This window comes from Polyodon spathula, chromosome 58 (genome assembly GCF_017654505.1).
Source record: "Polyodon spathula isolate WHYD16114869_AA chromosome 58, ASM1765450v1, whole genome shotgun sequence".
In the NCBI taxonomy this organism is placed as follows: Eukaryota; Metazoa; Chordata; class Actinopteri; order Acipenseriformes; family Polyodontidae; genus Polyodon; species Polyodon spathula.
In genome coordinates, this window is record NC_054591.1 from 1162088 (window position 1) to 1185521 (window position 23434).

Below are 23434 nucleotides of genomic sequence, written 5' to 3' on the forward strand. Positions count from 1 at the left end.
ATGGCTAGAATCTGGAAACCACAGTTGCATCTGCCTGCGAGAGACAGCCCAGGACTGAATGCAGTGCAGGCTTGAGGTGAGCTCGCTAGCAGAGCTGTGAGGTCACACAATTCTCAGCTGTACTGGAACATGGGATTTCTATCTGCAGTTACCTTCAGGACCAAAGAAAGCGCCGCACTGGGCACAGAAGAAGTGCTCCGGGTGCCAGGTCCTATCCAGCGCAGTCACAACTTTCTGTTAGAAGAAAAAATAACTAACATGAATAAACAGACCAATAAAGAAATACAATACAACCAAAATAAAAGCTATAAGCCAAGTGTAGACATTCTGTGGGAAGCTAAAATCCAATCCACTAATGTCTCAAAAGGTCTGAAGAAACAGGAAGTGTCAACAGTGCTCCATTGTGTCAGACTCGTTATGTGGCGAGTTGCAAAAATAAGAGACAGGCAGTTAGTTATGGAGGAACTCTCCAGCACAATGCAGGAATGGAGTCAGTATGGTCTACTGAACTGCAGACAGCAGAGCTTGGTCGCTAATCCTAGCCCCAGACTTAACTGTGTGGCAAGAAATCATGGGACCTCCTTCTGCCATGGAAATGTACAATGAGCTAGAGAGGAATGAAAGAGAGAAGAGCAGCCCTGTTCTTTCAGGGGGAGGGGGTTGTTCAGAGAGAAGAGCTGCCCTGTTCTGTTTTCAGGGGGGAGGCGGTTGTTCAGAGAGAGCCTTGTGGGCAGCACCGTCCCGCCGCTCAATAACAAGATCTCCTGAAGTGAGTGACTCATGAACTAGATTTCTGCTGCTGCTTTACAGATTAACATATCCTTTGGGACCAAAATCAACTTATAAACCACTCCTGAAAAACACAGTCTGTCTGAGCCACTTTAAAACGCCATTATTTAGCAGGCAGTACTGGGATACTTGCTGCGGATTCACAGGGGAGACTCTGAACCAGGCTTTTCCTGCATTAGGAGTCATCATGCCCACTCTTATTTAATAACAATATGAAAAGTCATTTGATCCACCCAAACTTAGTTTCTGTTATGTATGACAAGCATGCCAGCGAGAGTCAACCTCAGACAAGGCTGCAAATTCAAAACCAGAGCCATCCTGAAAAACTGGATCACATTGTTACAGACAGCCAGGGAGCCTCATATTACAGAGTCCGACTTCCTTAACATATAACAATGCCACTTACATGTTATATAACTATTGGGCAAGTTCTTCTCATTCTATAGCTACATCTACACACACACTAGCACACACAACATTCAGACAGGCACTACACATACGATACACGCATCCCAGCGGGGAGAATGAACAGCAATGGACACGCGCATCACACGCTGGGACTCACGTCCAGGATGGGGCCATTGCAGTAGTAGCATCGCGGGGAGAAGAGGTTGTGATAGTCCCTTTCGCAGTAAGGCTGCCCGTCCCTCTCAAAGAAGTTGCGGGAGCCAATCTCCTCTTGGCAGTGGGTGCACACGAAGTGCTCTGGGTGCCAAGTCCTGCCCATCGCCGTGACCACCTGGAGAGAGCGAGAGCGAGACATTGCAGGTGAGCTGGAGCTCAGAGACAGACAAGCACAATATATATTTCTACATTACAGGGGCATGTATATTTGACCCGGTCAGCATTATTAAGACACTAGTGCAGTTTCTCTTGGCTGCACTGAAGTGGTTGAATTTCATTTCCAGTTTCAGATCCTGCAGTATATGAACGTGCCAGACCAGTCTGCTCACCTGTCCTGCGATGGGTTTATTGCAGGCTCCACACACCCCCTTGGCTACGGTCTGAACCCCGAGCCGGTTCAGGTCAGACTGCAGGCTGCCCAGCATGCTGTCCAGCTTGTTCCCAGCTTTGGGGGCTCCGGCTGGGGGGGAACCCCCACCACCCTTCCCCTGGGCCATGATCTGCAGGGGTGGGGCAGAGGAAGTAAGGTCAGAGAAACTGCAAGAAGTCTTATACATACCCAAGCACTTCAACACAAAGGACTCCTCTAGTTAACAGCAAGTCTCAAGGTCTATATTTGCATCTCTCGATGTAAACAGTATTTAGTGAAGCGTTTCTTTCCAGTCCTATAGTGTACATTCACTGTTATGTACCTTCATCTTTCTGACTTCCAGCTGAACACCGTATCAAGCATGAAGTTTTGTGTATTATTTAAAAGAGAACAGGCTGACACTAGCCCTTGTTATTTACTCGAACCCTTCAGGGGATTTGGAGAAACAAGTGAAGAAACTCAAAACCTCAAGCAAGCCTGATTTCAACATAAATGTTTGATTAAAATCAGCAAGAACACAGAGAGAACGATGCTTCAAGAGTAACACTACAGTGCAAATCGGGGGAGACAAGAACCGAATCCCCAAACTAACAGAGAGAACGGACATACTGTAGGGCAGGGGTGTCTAATCACGATCCTGGAGGACCATTCCACTCCAGGTTTAACAGGAAACATTACACCACTAACTACAGCAGGGTCTGTATGGAGATTTAATTGGTTCAATTAAACAGCTCAGAACAGGGTTGGCGCAAAGACCAGGAGTGGAATAGCCTTCCAGGACCATGACCTACACCTATTCAGATTGTATGCATGTGTGCATGCACAGATGAAAGAGGGGATATTGGCCAGCACTGCTCAGCTCTACACAGTACTGGATTTCACTGTGCCGGCTCACTGTCGATACACACGTTTGGATCAAGTGTCTGAAGCTCTCCATATGGATAGGGGGAAGGAGAGGCAAAGGGATCTACAAAGTCAAACCAGTCTTCCCTCCCGGGATATGGAGCCGGCTGGTGTGGAACAGGAGGAGGAGAGGGAGCCAGCCGCTGGGGAAACTGGACAAGACAGCAGAGGATCAGACAGGCATGAAGAGAACAGCAGATCATCCATAGCATTCAATCAGGCATGGGAACAAGACTCCTACTGCAAAGCAGATTCACCCATTCCAGGTTTTACTGCAACCCTGATTAGCCACAGTCTATAGACAACAAGCTCAGGTGTGTCTTATTAAAACTCATAGTAAAACCAGGAACGGATCGAACTGCTCTGCAACGGGAATCTTATTTCCAGCCCTGCAATCACTTCATCAATATAACAGCCTCTCATCTACACTTATAACCACGGTTCTTTGCAGCGCTACCTTGTTATTTCACAGATCCAGTTAATTCATGTTGAAAGGAAATTGCACAGCAGCAGCTATACTTCACGCCGGTCATTCACTAAATCAGAATATAGGAGAGAGCACTGCCTATCAGGAATGGAAAGAAGACTCCCACTGCATAGCAATTTGATCCATTCTTGGTTTTACATATAAACTGGGGTGGCTAACCAAGCCCGTAGTAAAACCTGGAACAGATTAAACCTCTATGCAATGTCTTATTTCCAGCACTGCACATGGTGAGAATGGATCAGAAGTAGAAACGGATTCAGGGTGGCAGAGCGGAGATTACCCCTCGGATCATGCCTCTGGCCAGCCAATACTAAGATGGGGATTTACAAAATGCAAGTTAAAAAATGTAATAGTTTTACAACTATTTAAAAAAATGTCACTCTGGAGTTGTAATCTCTTCAATTGAGCCAAGGGTTGGTGGATCTCAATACTCCCACTGCTAAAATCATTCAACAGCAAAAAGCAACCTCTTAAAAGTGTGAGTTTTTGTCTTTGATCAAATATATTAAGAAAGCTGGAATTTCTTTAGTTCAGAGACTGTTTCGATCCAACACTGTTTAGATCTACTGAACAGACCACAAAAAAAAAACATGACAGAGAAAACTATTCGTCAAACTCTCGACAACTGAAGGTTAGTTAACACGGCATCACCCGTCACAGAACCGGAACGCAAGGATTAAACTGCTCCCGCTGGACTGCGGCAATGACAGGGTTAGCGACTGAAGCAAAACCATGCGTAGAAAGAGAGAGGGGTCCTGCCTTGTCGAGCGTGGGCGGGCTGAGTGGGGGGCGAGCAGCGAGAGGATTGGGGTGTCGGGATAGAGGAGGGTAGAACATAGTCTGGAAGCAGAGGAACACTGCTGTTCAAACAAGCTGAAACAAGCCTCTTCATACAAGCCTGACTCCTAGAAAGAATTTGCACTGTACTGCCAAAGAACACACAGCACTGCATAACACAGCATCTGACTGGACTTGTTTAATAGGAGCCTGTTGTCATTCTAGGACTGTCTGAGAATACATGCAAGTGTTGTTTATTTACACAGTCAGGATTAGTTCAAACCCTTAAAACACTTATCTGTAGTTTCTATACTTGCACAGCACTTACAACCATAGCTATCTGCATCAAGTACAAATAAACTACAACACACATTTAGAGGTGGTTACAAGTAACAGAATCACATCTCTGACTCATGTGAACCCCACACCTTATCTGGTCACAACGACTAAAGCCAAACTCTGTACAGAACAGAATTGACAGTGACTAAACACAACATGGAATACATTTAAACATATGGGAGGAATGAAACAGAAGGAAATGATAAGAGGAATAATGAGTAATGAGTCCATGCCTTCATTGGAGGAAAGCAGGGATCGTCATCAGTCTGACAGGCGATAGAGACAGCAGTCTTGGGCTGAGGGGGGGCGGGTTCTACGCGGAGCTCTGGGGACCCCAACCCTCCTCTCCCCTCCCCCTGGCCCAGGAGCAGTCCTGGTAGTCATCTGAAGAGGTTCCCAGTGCCATAGTAGGCTTCTCCAAAGGGTCACGTCCCCCTTGGGGGCGTGAGGGGGAGGTGGAACCCCCGGGGAGGGGACTCGCAGGGGCTGAGGGTCCCCGACCCCCCCTGGACCTCCCCCTCCCCCCGGCAGAGGCAGGGGAGTAGGGGACTCTTTGACCGCGATGCACTTTTTCACTTCCTGGGCAGTGCGTTTGGGAGGAGGGGAGGCTACGGGAGGGATGGCTCTCCTTTGCAGGACGGGAGATGATGGAGGCATTATTATCTAAAGGAAAGAGCACAGCAGAGATAAGGTGAGAGGGTACAGACACAGGCCACAGCTGAAAGGAGGAGGAAGAAAAACCAGAAGATACAGGGCTGAGCTGCCAGCACCAGAGATACAGGGCTGAGCTGCCAGCACCAGAGATACAGGGCTGAGATGTCATTCTGTCAACTCTTCAGGTTTTTATGCTGATGATTGTGGCTGGCTCATTGTTGCCTTGGAGTTTCTCTCTTGCTCAAGGGAACTCTTCTAGTTAAACAATACAATATAAACATATTTGTACTGCAAAATAAAACCTTGGAATTCCAGGGATTAAAAAAGCCAACAGATACTGAGAAAGATATTATCTATAAACTGATTAAATGTTGGTTTTCTTTCTGCTGATGCGCTGCCTAATCCAGCCAAATATTTACTCACTTTTATCCTTGGCATCTACACTAAGAAACTAACAAAGAAAACATGATCACAATATGTATGCAGCCACCGACTTATACAAATTATACAGCCAACAAAAATGAACTCAATCAGATGCACAGTTCCTTTCTTTGCTTTATTATTCTTATCTGAACCCAGAGCCGGGCTGCATCCGAGCAGCTTTCCCTTTGTACCTGCTGGCCCCCGGGGCCGCTGTTCTGGCGTGTGCGCAGAGGCTTGGACGTGACGATCACCCCCTCCGTCAGCCAGTCTTCCTGCTGGCTCTTCCAGCGCTCCTGCCTGCTGATGCCCAGCTTGCCCTGCAGCTCCTCGATCAGCTTGTCCTGGGAGTTGCTCTTATGGAAGATCACGGGGCCCAGCTTGCGTCGCGGTGGGTCCTCGCGGAACATGGGGTGCACGTTCGATGTCTCCTTCGTCCGCTTGATTAACGACTTCATCTGGGATCACAGGGCACGCTGTCCCATCAATTACACAAAGAACGGATCACAAAAGCACGCCATGCTTCGGTCCAGCTGGGGCATGCTCGTTTGCTTGTGCAGCAGACTCGTTTGCTCACGCTTTCGTTGGGAAACGCATGGTAGCATTCTATACCAACATTCCCATCCCTACCGAGTCAGCACAGCTGGTCGTCATATTAATCCAGAGAGAGCAATTCTGAATGATAGAGAGTGTTGCAAACACACGCCTGCAGAACCTGTGCATGCACTGTAAATACTAATGAAGAAGCATGCCATTGCACTGCAGGAGGAGTTTAAATATTTCAACCTCAAAAGAATATCATTGTGGCAGACTAAAGATCTCAATACATTGCAATCTCTGAAGTCCAATTTATAAACGCTATTTATAAATAGTAAAAGCACGACACTAATGCCACACCGGTCACTTCAAGCCATGCGCAAGTCAGTGCAACTCTAGATATGAAAATCAGCAGCAATGCATCAAGAGCAACCCAAGCTCAAGCACTGTGCCTGCCTGGCTGGATGTGGAGATCCTCTCCACCACCGGAGGCTGAGCCGTGGGCAGCTCAAAGTTTTCCTCCGGTTCTGGGCTCTGCTGCTGTGCGAGTCGGTCAGCTTCACAGAGCTCTTTCTCCTCCTCCCTGTTCCCATTGGGCAGCGGGGTTGGTCTGGGTTCCTCTTCCTTCACGGGAACCTGCTGGAGTCCCGTGGTGTCTGGGAACACCTCTCTCCTGTCCGTGGCCATGATGGCTTCCTCGCAGATCTCCTGCACCTGTTCCTCCATGTGGAGGTCCTCTCTCTCCAGCTCCTCAAACTCCATTGCTAGCAGCTTATCCAGGGCTTCATCGAGGGATGCCTCGTGTTCTTTTGACGTTTCTGACACGGCACAGAGCTCAGAGGTGACCTGCCCCTGCAGCCGAGCCGTCTCCAAGGTACTGGCCATGGTTTCCTGCCTCACCTCTGTTCTGCCCTCGCTCTTCACCTGTTCTGGCGGATCAGGTTTGTCCAGCACCACTAAACACTCCAGTCTGGATGACAGCATGGAGGAGGAGACGTCGATGATGACGTCAGAGTCTGGCTCCCTGCCTGTCTGCTCACCTTTCCTTGGCTGCTGAGAAGCTGCAGGTTTGGGGTCTCGTTGGGAGGTGCCAGCAAGTGGGGCAGGGTGGTGCACCGCACCGCTGCCCTCCTCATCGATGTGGAGCGGCCCCAGGGGGCTGGGTGTCCGTGGGGCGGGAGAGGAGGTGACGAATAAAGCTGGGGTTTCAGGAGAGGGGGTGGAAGCGTCTGCAAGGATCAGATCTGAGCTGGCTAGATCCTGCTCTGAGAAAGGCTCAGAGGCCAAGGAGGCTGAGGAGCTAGGCTGGGGTACAGGAAGGGAGGGAGGGATAATGCAAATAAAAAAAGAAAAAAGGATAGCAGTTGAGAAAAAGAAATGGAAGGGAGAGACTCTATAAAGAGTACTTGCACACTTCTCATGAGGTGTGAATAAACTAAACCGTCCCAACCCCCCACATCTCTAGCGGTCGTGTCCTGCTCTATTTGCACAGTCCACCTGAAACCAAGGCTGTGCTTTTCACATTTGCTGCAGCAGACGGCCATTACAAAAGGCATTTTTTGCAATGCGGCCGTCAGCCTGATCAGACCGCTCTCACGAGTAATAAATAGATTTAGGTTATTCAGCAGTTTGACTTCAATAAGTTCTGCATTCATAGCCAGGTCCTGGAGAAGCCTGGAACACCAACGAAGCAGATATACAATAGAGAGAGTCCCTTTGTTAAAATACCGCACCCCATAACATTAACTAAATATTCACGACATCATCTCCATAACGTTCACAGCTAAAATGACTACCATAAAAACACTGCAGACAGCTCAAATTTGGCACGTGGACCTGAGCAGGAAGCCACACAGATCATTATAATGTTGTTACAAACCAGTGTTAATATAGGCATGTGTAAAACACAGTGAACACTGATGTTCCTACACAGCTGCAGATCCTAACAGCACTGAATATCGGAGCCGTGGTTAAGACAGTTCACACAACAAAGAAAAACAAACATTTAAGTAAAAACATTCTATGAGGGTTACCAGCAATGCAATAAGCATGCCCGGCATGACTGGGAATGAGGGCTATGGCAACAACAAAAGGCTTTGTAAAAAAAAAAAGAGGGCATCTGATATGAAATACACTATACATACAAGAGTGACTTCGACAGCGAGACACAGACAGGCACCTTCTTATCCCCAGATTGCAATTCTCTTGTGATAAAGGCTGTCTTAACCTAGCAGCACTGCATACTGAGTGAGTGGGTGAGTAGATGCATGTCACACTGCATACTGAGTGAGTGGGTGAGTGGGTACTGAGTGAGTGGGTGAGCAGATGCATGTCACACTGCATACTGAGTGAGTGGGTGAGCAGATGCATGTCACACTGCATACTGAGTGAGTGGGTGAGCAGATGCATGTCACACTGCAGAGTGGCTGTAGTGGGCGTCTCCAGGGACGGAGCTCCCCACCGGGGGATCTCCGCAGCAGCGCTAGTAGCTGCAGCCCGGGCAGGTCACTCACATTGCTCTGCACCTTGAAGTCAGACAGGGAGGCCATGAGTTCATCCAGCTCCCGGGTGGCGGAGGAGGCTGATATCCGGGCTTGCTGCTGGGTGGGGGTGTCTCGCTGCCCCTCGCCCCCCACATCACACTGCAGCACCGCAACAGAGGCAGGCCTGCAGAGACACAGCCAGAACCAGCCAGCAATCAAATCAGGATACATCCAGACACAGCTAGAACCAGCCAGCACTCAAATCTGGATACATCTAGACTGACTGACACAAACATACAGGCAGCATTCTTTCTGGGGTTTCTTATTACCAGTACAGATTCTACTGCCAGAAAGAAACCCCCAAAGGATGTATTAGCATCACTGCATTTCACAGGATCCACAAAAATAAAGTTAATCTGGGAGGCAGACACAGATATCTATAGGGTTTGTTTTACTCACGCTGGATTGGGGACAGAGCTTTCCAGTTCATCCAGCAGGCTCTCCACACTGGGGCGCACGTCCTCGATGCCACGCCCTCCGCTGCGCTTCGGCTTCTCCTTGGCGGGAGGGGGCGCCTTCTTGCCGGCCGAGCCCCCGTTCTCCTGCACGCCGTAGTGGGTGGTGCTGACCGAAGGCAGGGGGGGCATGGTGTCCTCTGCAGGGTAAACACAGGCACCACAGGTTAAAAGGCATCATAGAGACTCCAAACACTGCTCCAGTGCGTTTCTGTTCAGAACTGAAAGCAAAGCAATCCCACAGTGCGCAGGGGTGACGAGGTTCACCCTTACTTTATAAGCATAGCAGGTTCACCCATTCCACATTTTAATATGACCTTGATTAGCCACAGTGTATAGGTAACAAGCTCAGGTGTGTCTTATTAAAACCAGGAATGGATCAAACTGCTGTGCAATAAAAGTCTTATTCACACCCCTGCTTAAGGAGTACCCATTAGAGTACTTCAAATGTGAGCAGTGTAACTCTTCAACATCTGCCGCCCTGTTCATTTCCAAACGTGGGTGCATTGTGACATGCGGTTAATTTTTGCAATCATTTCATTTTTACTATTGTGCCCCCAGAATTGAGAAATACAAGCCACCCACATAACACTCCAGGCTGTTCGTTAAACTACAGCCTCCCCAGCTAGAACAGCTCGTTAGTTCTGAAGAAAGATTTCGGTTTTGTTGCTGAGAACTAACCTGTTGAGACTGCAGTCATCCTTATTATTACTATGCGTTTGGGTTTTGTCTGGGTGCAGAGATCTCCTAATAAAATGCCTGCTCGCACCTTCCTCTTCAGCTGCAGATCCTTGCAGACTACAGGTTAGACTAGCTTACTGAAGTACAATTTCATGAATATCAAAAAGGTATTGCTGTTATTAATTAAGAAAAACAAGTGGTGTTCAAACTATGCGAATTGGGACCTGCCCACAATAAAACCACACAGAGAACCCATCTGTTTGTTTATTTGAAATCAAAAACATTTTTAAAGTTTGTCCTCTAGATAGAAATCATCACTTTGCATCTTCTTGCAGAATCGTTTCCCTTAAGGTAGGCACAGGGAAGTCATGTGAATGTGAAGACATTGCAAGCGCTGTTAGGAAATGAAATACACTGAGGGGCATGTTTCAACAGCCCTTAATTACACACTCCGGCAGCAGCAAAGACGTCCTCCTCAGAGATTCTAGCAGGGAGTTCATTACAGTGCCAGCCTCAGGGTGCAGCACTCATTAACAGAACTGAGGACAGGGAGCAAACATGCAATCATCTGCAGCACCAGAGCCTCAAAACATCAGCAAAGTGGCACAGCCCTCAGGGGTTAGTGTTTACTAAACAGGAATATTGCTCGGATACTCAATTATTTGTACAACGTATTGTACAATATAGAATAAAGGAAAATAAATGGATGAAGACTCAGTACCACAATGCCTGAAGGATTACATAGAAAGCAATGGTAGACCATTACATCATCATTAAATGACATCACAAGCACTTCAACAGAAACACATGAGTGTAGTTACTATGGCATCAAAGCCTACAAGCACCTCCTCTGTATGAAACACTTTCCCTTGACAAAGCTACATTAAAACAGAAGATGCAAAGTTGGCTCTTTTGAGCAAAAACGTATATATCATACATCTATAAATAATGCTAGATAGATGAAATGCATGATGAGTTTGTTTTCACTGTATTGAATTGACCAGTTAAAGGCGTGTCCCTTCTCTTCAGGTCTCCACTTGCCCAAGGAGCCGAAGAGAGCAGCGAGAGGCGTACCTGTGGTGGCGAAGGAGGGCGGGTTGTGCTGTACAGCGTTCAGTTCCAGAAGGAGCCGGTCCAGCTCCGACAGGTTGCTGCCCAGGAACGAGCTCATGGCTGCCTGGGAGGGATCAGTAGTCTTTGGCTTGTTGGGAAAACTGTGGAGAAGAGAAGGGAGTGAGGAGGCAGTCCATTAAACACTGACAAACGCCCATGCGCTGTACAGAGGGGCTGCCCACAACCTCTCCAAGTCAATTACTTCCCACATCATCAACAGCGTGCATTAGAGTAATAATCCGCCCAGCCCTCACAAACAGCTTATAAAACATTGATTAGAGTCATTAGATGCATGCAGAGACCCCACTGCACATTTGGCTGCAGAACAGAACTGCCTGTGGAAATCACAACACACTGGGAAGATAACACAGGCTTGCTGTCATCCTCAATAAAGTAACCAGCACCCCCACCCCCCAAAGATTCCTGACCAAATGCTTGCTCATAATCAGCTTCCAGCGACAGTACAACGACTGAGCAGCAAGGCTGAGAAACAGGAATTGTATTCTAACACTGCTGCACTCCTTACCAGGATGCATTTCAAAAATCTGGACTGCCTGCAGGGATGGAAATAAGACTCCTATTGCATAGCAGTTTCACCCATTCCAGGTTTTACTATTAGCTTGATTATCCACAGTGTACAGGCTAATTAAACTCATAGTAAAACCAGGACTGGATCAAACTGCTATGCAACAGGAGTCTTCTTTCCATGCCCGGGCTGATTAGAACAAGTTGATTTGGTTACCGTTGAACCTGCCTGCTACACTCGTGCTCTCAGTACTACTCAGCTGAAGCTTTTCAGTTCTCTTGCCCACCCAAAGAGTGCTCCCAAGTCTAACGCATTGGGAGAATGGGACATTCCCTACATGATGAGGATGCCCTGCTGTCCCGCCCCGCGTACGCACCTGTACACGTGGTCCTCCTCACTGGGGCGGCTGGGAGGAGGGCTGCCGCTCTCTCGTGAAACAGAGGCGATGCTTTTCACAGCCTGGGGCTGGGGGGGGGGGGGGGAGAAAGAAATCTAAAAATCACACAAACCGATCTGATGAAAGCAAATGTTCAGACAAGTCAGTGTGCCCCTGGATGAGAGTAAATGTCTTAATGGTCACACATGGTCACTTTTAATAATAAAATTTTACTCCATTGAAAAATGTACACACTCAGCCTGCCAGCTTCTCCCTGAAAGTAATACACTGTTACTGAAGCAGATCTAAAATAATATGAAACTAGACTTCATTAAAGGGTTTCTGTGTGCAACTGCTATGCTAGTTCCAGTTTGCTATAACAGCTGGGTGAAGCCCACTGCAATGCTAGTTCCAGTTTGCTATAACAGCTGGGAGAAGCTCACTGCAATGCTAGTTCCCGTTTGCTATAACAGCTGGGAGAAGCCCACTGCAATGCTAGTTCCAGTTTGCTATAACAGCTGGGTGAAGCCCACTGCAATGCTAGTTCCAGTTTACTATAACAGCTGGGAGAAGCTCACTGCAATGCTAGTTCCAGTTTGCTATAACAGCTGGGTGAAGCCCACTGCAATGCTAGTTCCAGTTTGCTATAACAGCTGGGAGAAGCCCACTGCAATGCTAGTTCCAGTTTGCTATAACAGCTGGGTGAAGCCCACTGCAATGCTAGTTCCAGTTTGCTATAACAGCTGGGTGAAGCCCACTGCAATGCTAGTTCCAGTTTACTATAACAGCTGGGAGAAGCCTACTGCAATGCTAGTTCCAGTTTGCTATAACAGCTGGGAGAAGCTCACTGCAATGCTAGTTCCAGTTTGCTATAACAGCTGGGTGAAGCCCACCTGCTGGGGTGTGAACCTGGCTGTGCTCTGCCACTGGTCCGCCGGGTCGAGGAGGCTCCCGTTCAGAGCCTCTGCGGAGGGGGGTGGGGGCACCGGCGGGGGCAGCGAGGTCTCCTGGTAGGTGTGGTTGCCGGTGGGGAAGGAGTAGGGCGTCTCCTCCTGCAGGAACACGGGCCTCTTCGAGATGTGGGAGGTCGTGGACTCGAGGTCAGCTAACAGAGCATCTGGATGGAAAGAAAACATGTTACAAGATAAAGAGGAGAGTGGAAGAAAAGACTATACAAGGAATAACCAGAGGAAAGACTGCGTACAGGAATAAGGAGTTTCAGACTATTTACTGGACATTAAACTGCATTTCAGCTAAAGATATGCTGCTGCTGTCAAAGGCAGAAGAATGCATTTAAAAGACTGAAGTCCTGTGCAAGCAGCTATCTATGTGCATGTATTACTGTTAACCTAATAAAAAGAATCCCTTTCAGCTGCTGCTCTGAACACATTCATCAAAGCACTTGAGCAAATGCAGCCCTGTGCTGCTGGCAGATCGATACATTGTACTTGTAAACACTAAGTGGAACTCTAAACTGTACAAATTCCATCAGGATGTCTGAATCTAATGACACTGCTCTTTGAAATGATATCCTTTCCACTTTACCAGAGGCAAACCCATTTAGAACAGCACCGTGGCAGCTGTGATGCAGTGTAGGAGACTCGATCCCTCCGCTTGCCCGGCACTGCAGCTGCACAACTCTGTCACAGCGCTGCACTCACTTTAATCTCTCCCTCGTAAAGTCAAACTTTAGAGAAATCCGCTACTTTGCAGGAATTAGCCAACATAAACATGTGAAGTATTCACTTGCTTTCCCCAGCGGTCAACTTGGCAGTTTGTGGGACTGTACAGTGCCATTTTAAACAGTTACATGTCATTATCTCACTGCTCACTCTACACTTATCTGAGCATCATGTAGTGTAATGAAACAAGCAGTTTAATGAGCTCATGAATTCTTGAACAGACCTCACGAATCACACGACCCCCTGCCCCAGCACTGAACACCCAGCTGAAAAGGTACTTTGTGAAGGATCTGACTCGGTAAAAGCTTTTAAATCCACGTCAAGTACGACAGCCTAAACCCAGTCACAAGCATGTTAGTTTACTAAAGCAGGCAATGCCTTTTACAGTGTGAAAGAGGAAAGGTACTTTGAAATGCCGGGTTTATCTGGAATTAAAACACTTCGGTAATGTAACTTTGATCCACTCCTGGTTTTACTAGGAGTTTAATAAAGAAACACCCGAGCTTGTTACCTGTACACTATGTCTTGTATTAAAACCTGGAATGGATGAAACTCCTATGCAACGGGAGTCTTATTTCCAACCAGGACGCGACACTCTTCTTTAATAACACATGAACGCAGACATGACTAATGCCTGCCAAGGTTATAATTCATCTTCCCTTGGCTCTGGCGCGTTCCAGTGCTCTGTATAACCTGTTCTTGTAGCAGAACAGATTGAGGACAGCAGCACAGGACTGAACCCAGCAGGCAGCTGCCCCACGACTCTCACTGCCAAGCATCAGTCTTGCATTGCAACATTTTCTGTCAGCAACCTTGCAACAGACCAGGCAAGGTGCAGACCGGAGAATGCGTTCAACTAAAGAAACATGCAAAGAAACGTTATTACAATGAAAAACAAATACTGTAGTCCTATAGACGTGAATGACATAAAAGCGCTGACTGCAGAGAGAGTTCACCATTTATTTGTACTGTGCAGCGATTCAGACAAGTCAAGTTTCACAGCCCGCTCTATAAAGCAAAGGGTCAGAGATCAAGGGGACAGTAGGGGAGAGTAATGAGGATCCCGGGGCAGGAGGAAGGCAGTAAAAGGGGGCCTCAATGCCACCTGTTCATTACAGACCCAGCTCTCCAACTTCCACAGCTTGGCAAGACATGAGGCTCCTGCTCCAGACCCCAGAGTACCGCAGGCTATACATAGCTGGTGCAGGCTGGGGGTGTCAGGATAGCAGCCAAGTCTCATGACATTTAGGAACCTGAACCCTCGATTGCATGGGAGGACAGCTGTGCAAACGCTGTGCTTTGAATGGAAGTTGGAGTCTGGCCATGTTGAGAAGCAGCAGCAGGACAGCATGCAGAACAGTGCCTGCCCCCTCTGTGAAGCCGTATCCAACTCTGCAGACATACATATATAAATATAAAAGCCTGAAGCATTTCTTGATTCAGAGAAGGACCCCCCCTCCCAGCTGGATTTCTGTGAAATATTTGTGTGCATTCGTATCTTCTGTTGCAATGCGTTCACACCCTGCTCCTTCAGCGAGGGAGGAAATGATTCACCCTTTTATCAGGGGCTGATCATATTCCGAAAAGCTTCACACTGGCACAAGCACGAACGTCTTACTTTTACTGCAATGACTGACCTGCTGCCACAAGCAACGGCTACAACGACCTGCTGCCACAAGCAACGGCCAGCAATAGACATGACGGCGTGTCCAAGAGACTGGACATGACGCAACCACTTCCACTGAAAAACTGAAAATGACCCCTACAGTACACGTGTGAAGGACAGAAAGCAGGGATTTAAGTTCAGCTGCAATCCTTCAGAAAGAGCCCTTCTCTGCTGTTAGCAGGTCAATAGGAGGTTACTGAAGCAGAGACTCCAATCCTGAAACTAAAGAAATCTCTTACCACAATATTAGAGATACACATTCCAAGCCATGAAAACCTTAACTAAACTGCTTTATCCAGCAACATCAGCTCTGGTGGGCAGACCCTCCACGGTACCCAAACTCCTGTTTGTATTGAAAGGGGTACAGTACTGTACTCTAGTTGCTAACTGAATAGCCCAAATGATAAAGGAAAGCAGTAAATATGTGATTTCCAGACACACACCCAGATCCAGAGTACCCACCCTGCTAAGTAATCTCTTCAGCGGTAAGGTCTGACTGCACAGCAGTTCAAACACACACTTCAGAGCAATGAGAATCCCAGCCCTGCATGAGAGCAGTACGTACCCCACGCTGTAAGAGTCCTAGTGCAGGTAGTTCAGCTCGCCACTCTGGAAACAGGAGACTAACGTGAAACTCCCCGAGCCAGCCGTCTCAGGCAGAGGCATGACTAGCAATCTGTGAAGGAGGAGTAACCTGGGGGAGCGCAGCATGAATCACAGCTCTGACAGACGGCAATGTGGGTGACTAAATATTTACAAGAGTACCTTGTGTGTTTCGTACCTTAGCAAAGAGCGAGTTACTGCCCTCCAGGCAGACTTGTTTGCTGAAATTGCAATTCTAATGCTATTCTGTTAACAATAAAATAAGACAGTAAAAACTTACTGACCTGGAACACAGTAATCAGGACTCACAGTCAACAAGTAGCAAAGTTACTGCTTAACTGAAGCAAGCACACACACACACACACGCACAGAGAGAGAGAGAGAGACAGTGTGATTGTGAGACTGGACTTGTGGATTAGGCCAGTGTCAGTTGTGTTCGTTTCGTTGAGAGAGACACACAAAACAGACGAGATGTGTGAGACGTCATCCACGCACAGAGAGACACACTCTCTCTGTTGGTGTGCTGCGTGTCTCTCTCTAGACAGTGGCGTTTCTCTCCTCGATACTGAGTGCTGACACACAACGCACGAGAGAGAGAGAACACTGCACTCTGTGAGTGCGTGTCGTGTTCACACTCGCACTCTGAGAGTGAGAGACGTGTCACTCTCTCTCTGTGTGTGAGAGAGAATCACAACACGCACAGAGAGAGAGAGACACACACACACGCACAGAGAGAGAGAGACACACACACGCACAGAGAGAGAGAGAGACACACACACGCACCGTGTGTGAGCGAGCGTCTCTCTCTCTCTGAGAGAGAGAGTGACACACTCTCACGCACAGAGAGAGAGTGTCACTCTCTCCAGTGAGATGAGAGAGACACAACGGTGGAGTAGAGACTCCTCTCAGTGTGAGTGAGCGTGTCTCTCACTCTCGCAGAGTGAGGAGAGGGACACTCACTCTCTGTGTGAGAGTGCGAGAGAGACTCTCTCTCTCACAGAACGGGAGCGAGGAGAGAGAGAGACACACACGCACAGAGAGAGAGAGAGAGACACACACACACAGAGAGAGAGAGAGACACACACGCACAGAGAGAGAGACACACACACAGAGTGTGAGCGACACACACACGCACAGCGTTCTCTCACCACACGCACAGAGAGAGAGACGACAGAGATGTGCGCGGCAGAGAGAGGAGAGAGAGAGAGACACACACGCACAGAGAGAGAGAGACACACGCACGCACAGAGAGAGAGACACACACGCGCAGAGAGAGAGACACACACACGCACACAGAGAGAGAGACACACACACACACAGACGCTGCAGAGAGAGAGAGAGACACACACACGCACAGAGAGAGAGAGAGAGACACACACACGCACAGAGAGAGAGAGACACACACGCACAGAGAGAGAGACACACACGCGCACAGAGAGAGAGAGACACACACACGCACAGAGAGAGAGAGACACACACACGCGCACAGAGAGAGAGACACACACGCACAGAGAGAGAGACACACACGCACAGAGAGAGAGACACACACACGCACAGAGAGAGAGACACACACACGCACAGAGAGAGAGAGAGACACACACACAGACACAGAGAGAGAGTGTGTGCGTGTCTCTCTCTCTGTGTGTGTGTGCGTGTCTTCTCGCACAGTGAGAGAGGACACACACTGGTGGTCAGAGTGAGAGAGAGTGTGCGTCACACACGCACAGTGAGAGTGTCTCTCGCACGTGTGTGTTCGAGTGTCTCACATCTCTCTCTGAGAGCGTGTATCTCTACTGTGTGTGTGCACGTGTGTTGCGTGAAAATCTCTGTGGAGAGAGTGTCTCTCTCCTGTGTGTTAGGATGTCTTCATAGTATAAGATTTCTCCTGAATCACTGTAGCCAATACTACAGCTACAGTATAGTAAACTTCTAAACTATTTGAACAATTTCTAAAAGATTACTTTTCAGATAAATCCCTAGCAACTGTTTCTGTTCCTTCCTGTCCTGTTGCTATGCTTGCTGCCCTTTTAGAAAGGCAGAGATGAGCAGCGTTACTAGTTATTAAAATGCCTTCCATGTGCAGAGTGTGCTGGATTAGGAGCATTTCAATTGAAATGGTTTCGAATGGCAGCCGTACAAGGAGATCAAACTGGAGAGCCCAGACTACAGTGCGACACACTTCACTTGAAACATGTGAACCCACTTCTACAAGCAAGCCTGGAAACTGGTGTCTGACTGAGCTCAGGCGTGGAACGAAGCTCACAGTAAAGCCTGGAATGATTCCAGCTGTCTTATTCCCATTTCAAACTGTCTCCAGAATGTCCAGAAAGAACATTCTCCACAAAGAATTAGCAGAAGAGTTACTGAAAAACCTTCAAGAGACACTGTCAAGTACTGACCTGGTATAACCCTGCATGAATCACACATGCAAGCTATTCTTACATTATGTAGATAAAAACTCACGCAAGTTGCACCATGAACATGGCATTGCAATCTAGTTAAAAAAAGCATTCGCGTATCTCACCAGTGGCTGTACTGTTCATTTTAATAACCATCGCTTTTACTGAAGTAACGTTATTACCTTACCCTTTTCTCCCCTTTAAGTTTCCAGTGTTGAGACTTGCTTTGCAGGTCAGGTCTAGATCTGACAGATAAGAGGTTCCTTTTTATAATTTGTCCTAAAAAGGGAACCGCTGACCTCACGCCAGCAGGGCGCCCCCTGCTGTTCAGACTCCGTTCTTCACAACGCAGAGACCATATTTTCAAAGTGTTACTCCAGTCCTTATCGAACTCCTATTTATTTGGAATTTAAAACAAAAACAATCACACTGTGAAACACAACTGTGGTTAACACACTTTGAAATACATCACTTAGTTTTTTCATTAAATAATATTTTCTTTTATGTTATACCCTTTTAAAAAAAAAAAAAAAAAAAAAAAAAAAAAAAAACTAGGTTGTGTTACTTTTTGAAGTGGCTTAGCAGGTTTAGCCATGCTAATGCAGGGTAAAATTACTCCAATATTAATTAACACGGCTCCGAACTACCCCGGGAGGTGGAATAGTTAATCCAGGAGTCGGTCGCTCTCAAAGTGTTCCCACAGCTCTGATGTGCCAGTGTGAAAGTAGTAACAGCTATTAGTATTGCAGTGGAACTTAACCCAGCTGTATGCACCACACCTGCTCTTGTGTACTGAAACAAAGCTGAACCAAGGGAAGCAGCGATGACTTTCTACACCAGCAGGGCACACACAGGCCCATGTGGGACAGATTCCATTGTTGTTCTTTTCATTGACCTGTGGGAGAGGTGCACGCAGTTCCTACTCGAGCCCTGAAGCCTGCTTTGATTCCTGGCCAACAGAGTTCCAATTCATTCCAGTGCTTGAAACTTGAAACTTCCAAATGAACTGCAATTGATTTTAAAAACAATGACCTAGTGATCCTGCAGTTCTGTAGTCTTCTTTACTGCTAGAAGGGGCTGGAGCGCAATGTGTCCTCATTCCTCTATTAAAACGACTGTAGTCAGTCACTTTAATCTGCTCTAAACGTGGAAGGAACTACATGCGCCAGTCCTGCAGGGCCATGCACATCGAACTGAGCGGCAGTTCAAACGTGCATTCCAGCAGGAAATGCAATGGACAGACTCCCAGAAGAGATTTTATTTTTCATATATACAGCCTTATAAAGAGCTCTGGTACAACAGGTATGGCTCCTCACATTACTGTAGGGGCTTTGTAAATCCCTTCCTAGACTGAAATGCTAGTTAAACAACGCCACAGTGTTACTGTCGGGGGAAAGCATTTGGTTTAGATAAGACTTGGATATGGAATGAAGTTACTGGCTTCTTTATTTGCGGTATGTCGTTCAGCGATTAATGAGCGGGTTTCTCTAACAGGGAACGAGCAGTGCAGCCTGATCTTTAAGGGGTTAATGATGCGCTAGCCCTCGCAATGCAAACACTAACAGCTCTTCAAGGAGAAGTCAGTTCTCAACCCTGGATTTGTACCACAGCTCTGCATCTGAGCGTTGCTTTGATAGCTTCACCGTAAAGCAGCCCTCTCCGCGAGGATATCCTGGTTTGAAAACAGTTCCTGCCTCCCGAAGGGCCACGTTTTCCTGAGGAATCAGTTCCCATAGTAGTGGCCGCTCCCCAGGAGGTCAGGCTGGGTATCTGCGAGCCATCTTCCTCTCTCTTCCTGCTTGTCATGTGGTCTGACAATCAAAAGCATTTCATGTTATTAACGGTGTCCTCTTTGATTACTTCTACCGACCATCCTGAAGGTGGCAGCATTGACTTAAAGCAGGCGGCTTGTGTTTTTTTTTTTTGCCAGTAGAGAGAATGTGCTCCGTGCTCGACAGACAAACAGCCCCCAAAACAGGACTGTACTATACTGTCTAAGAGCACTAGGAATTATTAACGCATAGAGGAGGAGAATAAAACAGAAATGCATGAGTCTCTGAAAGGCCCCACAGAGATTACATTCCAACACGTACAACCTCATGCACAGTAATGCCTTCCAACACAATTTGAAGGATTTAAAGTATTTACTTATTTATTTATGTAAAGATTATTCGTAACGGGGAGAAGTGCCATATGCCCGTTCTTCATGCAGGCTAACTACTTGCCATGCGACAGACAAACCTGTTTAACGTTACCCGGTTCAACGCTCACAGCCAGCGTTAACGTTGTTTGTGTGCCATCCTAAAACCTGCCACCCTGATCTACGTGAGACTTGTCTTATGAGCCAGACAAGGTGCGCTGCTTCTGTTATTACATACAAGCCTCCTGGTGAGAAAGGTCCTGGCCGTAGGGGTGGAAGAATGGGTTTGAAGAGGACAGGACACCCAGACCCTGGCGGGGTCAGCCAGGCTGCAGTCCTCCCTGTGTTTCAGCTCCATTTACTGTACCTGGAACTCTGCCTTCACCCTCTGCTGTGAAGCCAACTGCCCTGGGGCAGATGCAAGCTGGTCTTTTGGCTCCAGGACTTCAAGCATGGTTTCTGCACTTAGTCTGGGCTTTCTGATTGAAAAATGAGTAGGTAAACTGACCAGAGAAATAAAGACAAGTATCCAGGGTAATACTGTGGTTTTTCTGACAAACCTAATGGGTGTCCTTTGCATTTTTCCCCCAGCACATGAGTGAAAATGTTATGCAACAAATAAAACAAGGCGAGGCTTGAAATAACCTAAAACAGAATACCATGAGAGAGAGAAAAAAAAAAAAAAACCAAAAAGCCCCTACTCTGTGCTGGGACTTGTCCGGTAGTGTTTGTGATCAGTCAGCAGGCATTTGTAAAATGCAATGTGCAAGCCTGGTAAAAGAGCAATGAGCTGGCATGCTGGACCTGAACTCAGGTGAGGTCGACAGCACAGCCTTCAATTAGTCTGAGCACTCGCTCAGGATATAAAACTCTCAAGGCAGAGGGACTAAACATGAGGGAAATGCACTGAGCTCTCAATCAGGAGGGCCAAGCTGTAAATCATTAACAGACCGCAGCTGGTTTATACACAAATAGCCCTGCAAACTCAGAATGCACTCCAGGCAGGTCGGGCCAAATGACATTGGAGATTTATTTGCAGAGAAGTGAGCTCTTCATGAATCAGGCAGGTCAGAAAAGGAAATTCAACCTTTTTAGTTCTGCGCTAATGCAGAAAGTCATCCTTTTTGCATTTTAAGCAAACGACTCTCGCTATGCATTACTGACTTCACTGAACAGAGCTCAAAAATCAGCTAACATCCAAGATTGAAATGTTTAGTTTGTTCTCTCGGTTCTCCAGGACCAGCGGGCAGAGGGCTCATGTCCACATTCTTTCCTCCATCTTGCCATGCCTGCATTCCCTGGGCAGCAGCCCACCCCTGCTCGCTATCAGATGGGATCTCAACACAGCCTCATCCCAGGAAATTCCCTGCATGCCTGCGCTCGCCTGTGCTGACACAAGCAGGGTCCCGACCGGAGGAGGGGGCAGGCAAGGCGCTTTCAAGAGCAAACACTGCGCCGACCAGAGGAGGGGGTGGCGAGGCGCTTTCAAGAGCAAACACTGCACTGCTTTCACTGCTAACACACAGCCCTGATCACAGGGGTGGCAGCACACAACCCCACATTGTTGTGGAGAGAGAGAGGGGGAGAGGGAATTTCAGGAATTTCAAAAAGCCATGATAAGTGGCAACAGATTGAGAGTCAGGTAAGCAGTGCTCGCTGCTGTATCTGCAACCAGCATGGTGCAATGATTCCCATTGCTGTGTGTCAGGGGTCTGTGTAGAGCAGAGTCTCCTGTGCAACTGTGTGCTGCTGCGCAGTGTGGTTTGCTGTGTGCTGATGACAAGCGCACCTAGGTTTTGGTAGCTGTTCATTTTGTGCAGTTGTGACACTTGCAATGGGAACCTCTACTGTGCAAGATGCCCACTATAGCTCAAACGCTTATTCATTCTGTTTGTTTCTCCCTCCTCTCTAGCCTACCTACTTAATTATAATGCAAACCGCTGCAGGCATGCTGGTAGACAGCCATCACATAAAATTAATCACAACAGGATTCCAATCCACCGTACAGTGTTTCAAAACACTTCACATTTCAACTGATGTAAACCAGACTGGACTGGAGGGCTGCATGGGCCACAGCAGTGAAGAATACAGTGTACTGTAGCACAAGAGAGGAACCGATCAAGGACAATCAATGTGCTGGCTAGCTGCTGTAGATCCTGGCGCAGAACAACTCGTCACAGACAAAATATGTGCCTACAATAGTTTGTTTTAAAACAATGCAAGCCATTAAAAAAGAAACAGTTGCTGTGTTTCTGCTGTCTCGTCTCCAGCATGGGGAACATGGAAAGCACCCCCTTCCATTCCTGAAAGCAAGCAAGCTAAGACAATGAAGAAACGATGAGTGGAACACTGCAGTGAGAACAACCAGAACCACAGGGTCAAAATACAACTGGTACAGCAGCAATGTACATGTAGACAATGAACACGCTTCTGCTTGTTCAATTCCACGAAGCCACAAGCTCAAGAACACGTTACGTTACTGCAAAGGGTCTAGTCTTTCAAGCAAAGAGGCTAAAATAGCAACCACAGAAAGGAAGAGTCATGTGCCACAAAGCATCACCCTGCCACTGCACTCACACATAGCTGTATTTAAGACACCTGGTCTGAGAAAGAACTCTCCGACTTCTATTGCAAAACAAGGTCTAAAGCTTTTTAAAAAGTGAAATTTCAAGTACTTGGCTTCAACTGAATTAGATATTCTAGCGGTTAAAAAGGCCAAGCAGCTTTCATTGTTGATCGTGTGACAATCCTGGGGGAGAGTTGAACAAAAAGGCCATCAGCCTCAAGTGGGGAGGGCAGTGCAGAGATCAGTGCCATGCAGCAGGGAGGGGAGGGCAGTGCAGAGATCAGTGCCATGCAGCAGGGAGGGGAGGGAGGTGCAGAGATCAGTGCCATGCAGCAGGGAGGGGAGGGCGGTGCAGAGATCAGTGCCATGCAGCAGGGAGGGGAGGGCGGTGCAGAGATCAGTGCCATGCAGCAGGGAGGGGAGGGCGGTGCAGAGATCAGTGCCATGCAGCAGGGAGGGGAGGGCGGTGCAGAGATCAGTGCCATGCAGCAGGGAGGGGAGGGCAGTGCAGAGATCAGTGCCATGCAGCAGGGAGGGGAGGGCGGTGCAGAGATCAGTGCCATGCAGCAGGGAGGGGAGGGAGGTGCAGAGATCAGTGCCATGCAGCAGGGAGGGGAGGGCGGTGCAGAGATCCGAGAGCTACGTCCTGTGCAGGCTGCAAAACAGGCAAGCTTAGGATTTTATTTAACAAGCTTCCTTGTGAAATAAAAACCTGAAACAAGACAAATAAAAAAGCACCTAGAGGTTAGAAACAAGAGCTGGCATTTCTCTCAATGTGTGCTAC

At 47.7% G+C, this 23434-nt stretch overlaps 1 protein-coding gene across 1 annotated transcript in view; it reads right to left on the minus strand.

Annotated features, from left to right (window-relative positions):
• Positions 1–52: 52 nt before the first annotated feature.
• LOC121307750 (paxillin-like) overlaps positions 53–23434 on the minus strand; it is a 34285-nt gene continuing 10903 nt past the window's right edge. The window contains exons 2-13 of the mRNA XM_041240018.1: positions 12488–12711; positions 11595–11683; positions 10654–10793; positions 8843–9038; positions 8414–8567; positions 6357–7205; positions 5558–5821; positions 3933–4013; positions 2692–2838; positions 1743–1913; positions 1355–1528; positions 53–234 (exon numbers count right to left, since the gene is read on the minus strand). Coding sequence (XP_041095952.1) covers positions 139–234; positions 1355–1528; positions 1743–1913; positions 2692–2838; positions 3933–4013; positions 5558–5821; positions 6357–7205; positions 8414–8567; positions 8843–9038; positions 10654–10793; positions 11595–11683; positions 12488–12711 — 2585 coding nt within the window. The 3' untranslated portion in view covers positions 53–138. The remainder of the gene's footprint in view (positions 235–1354; positions 1529–1742; positions 1914–2691; positions 2839–3932; positions 4014–5557; positions 5822–6356; positions 7206–8413; positions 8568–8842; positions 9039–10653; positions 10794–11594; positions 11684–12487; positions 12712–23434) is intronic.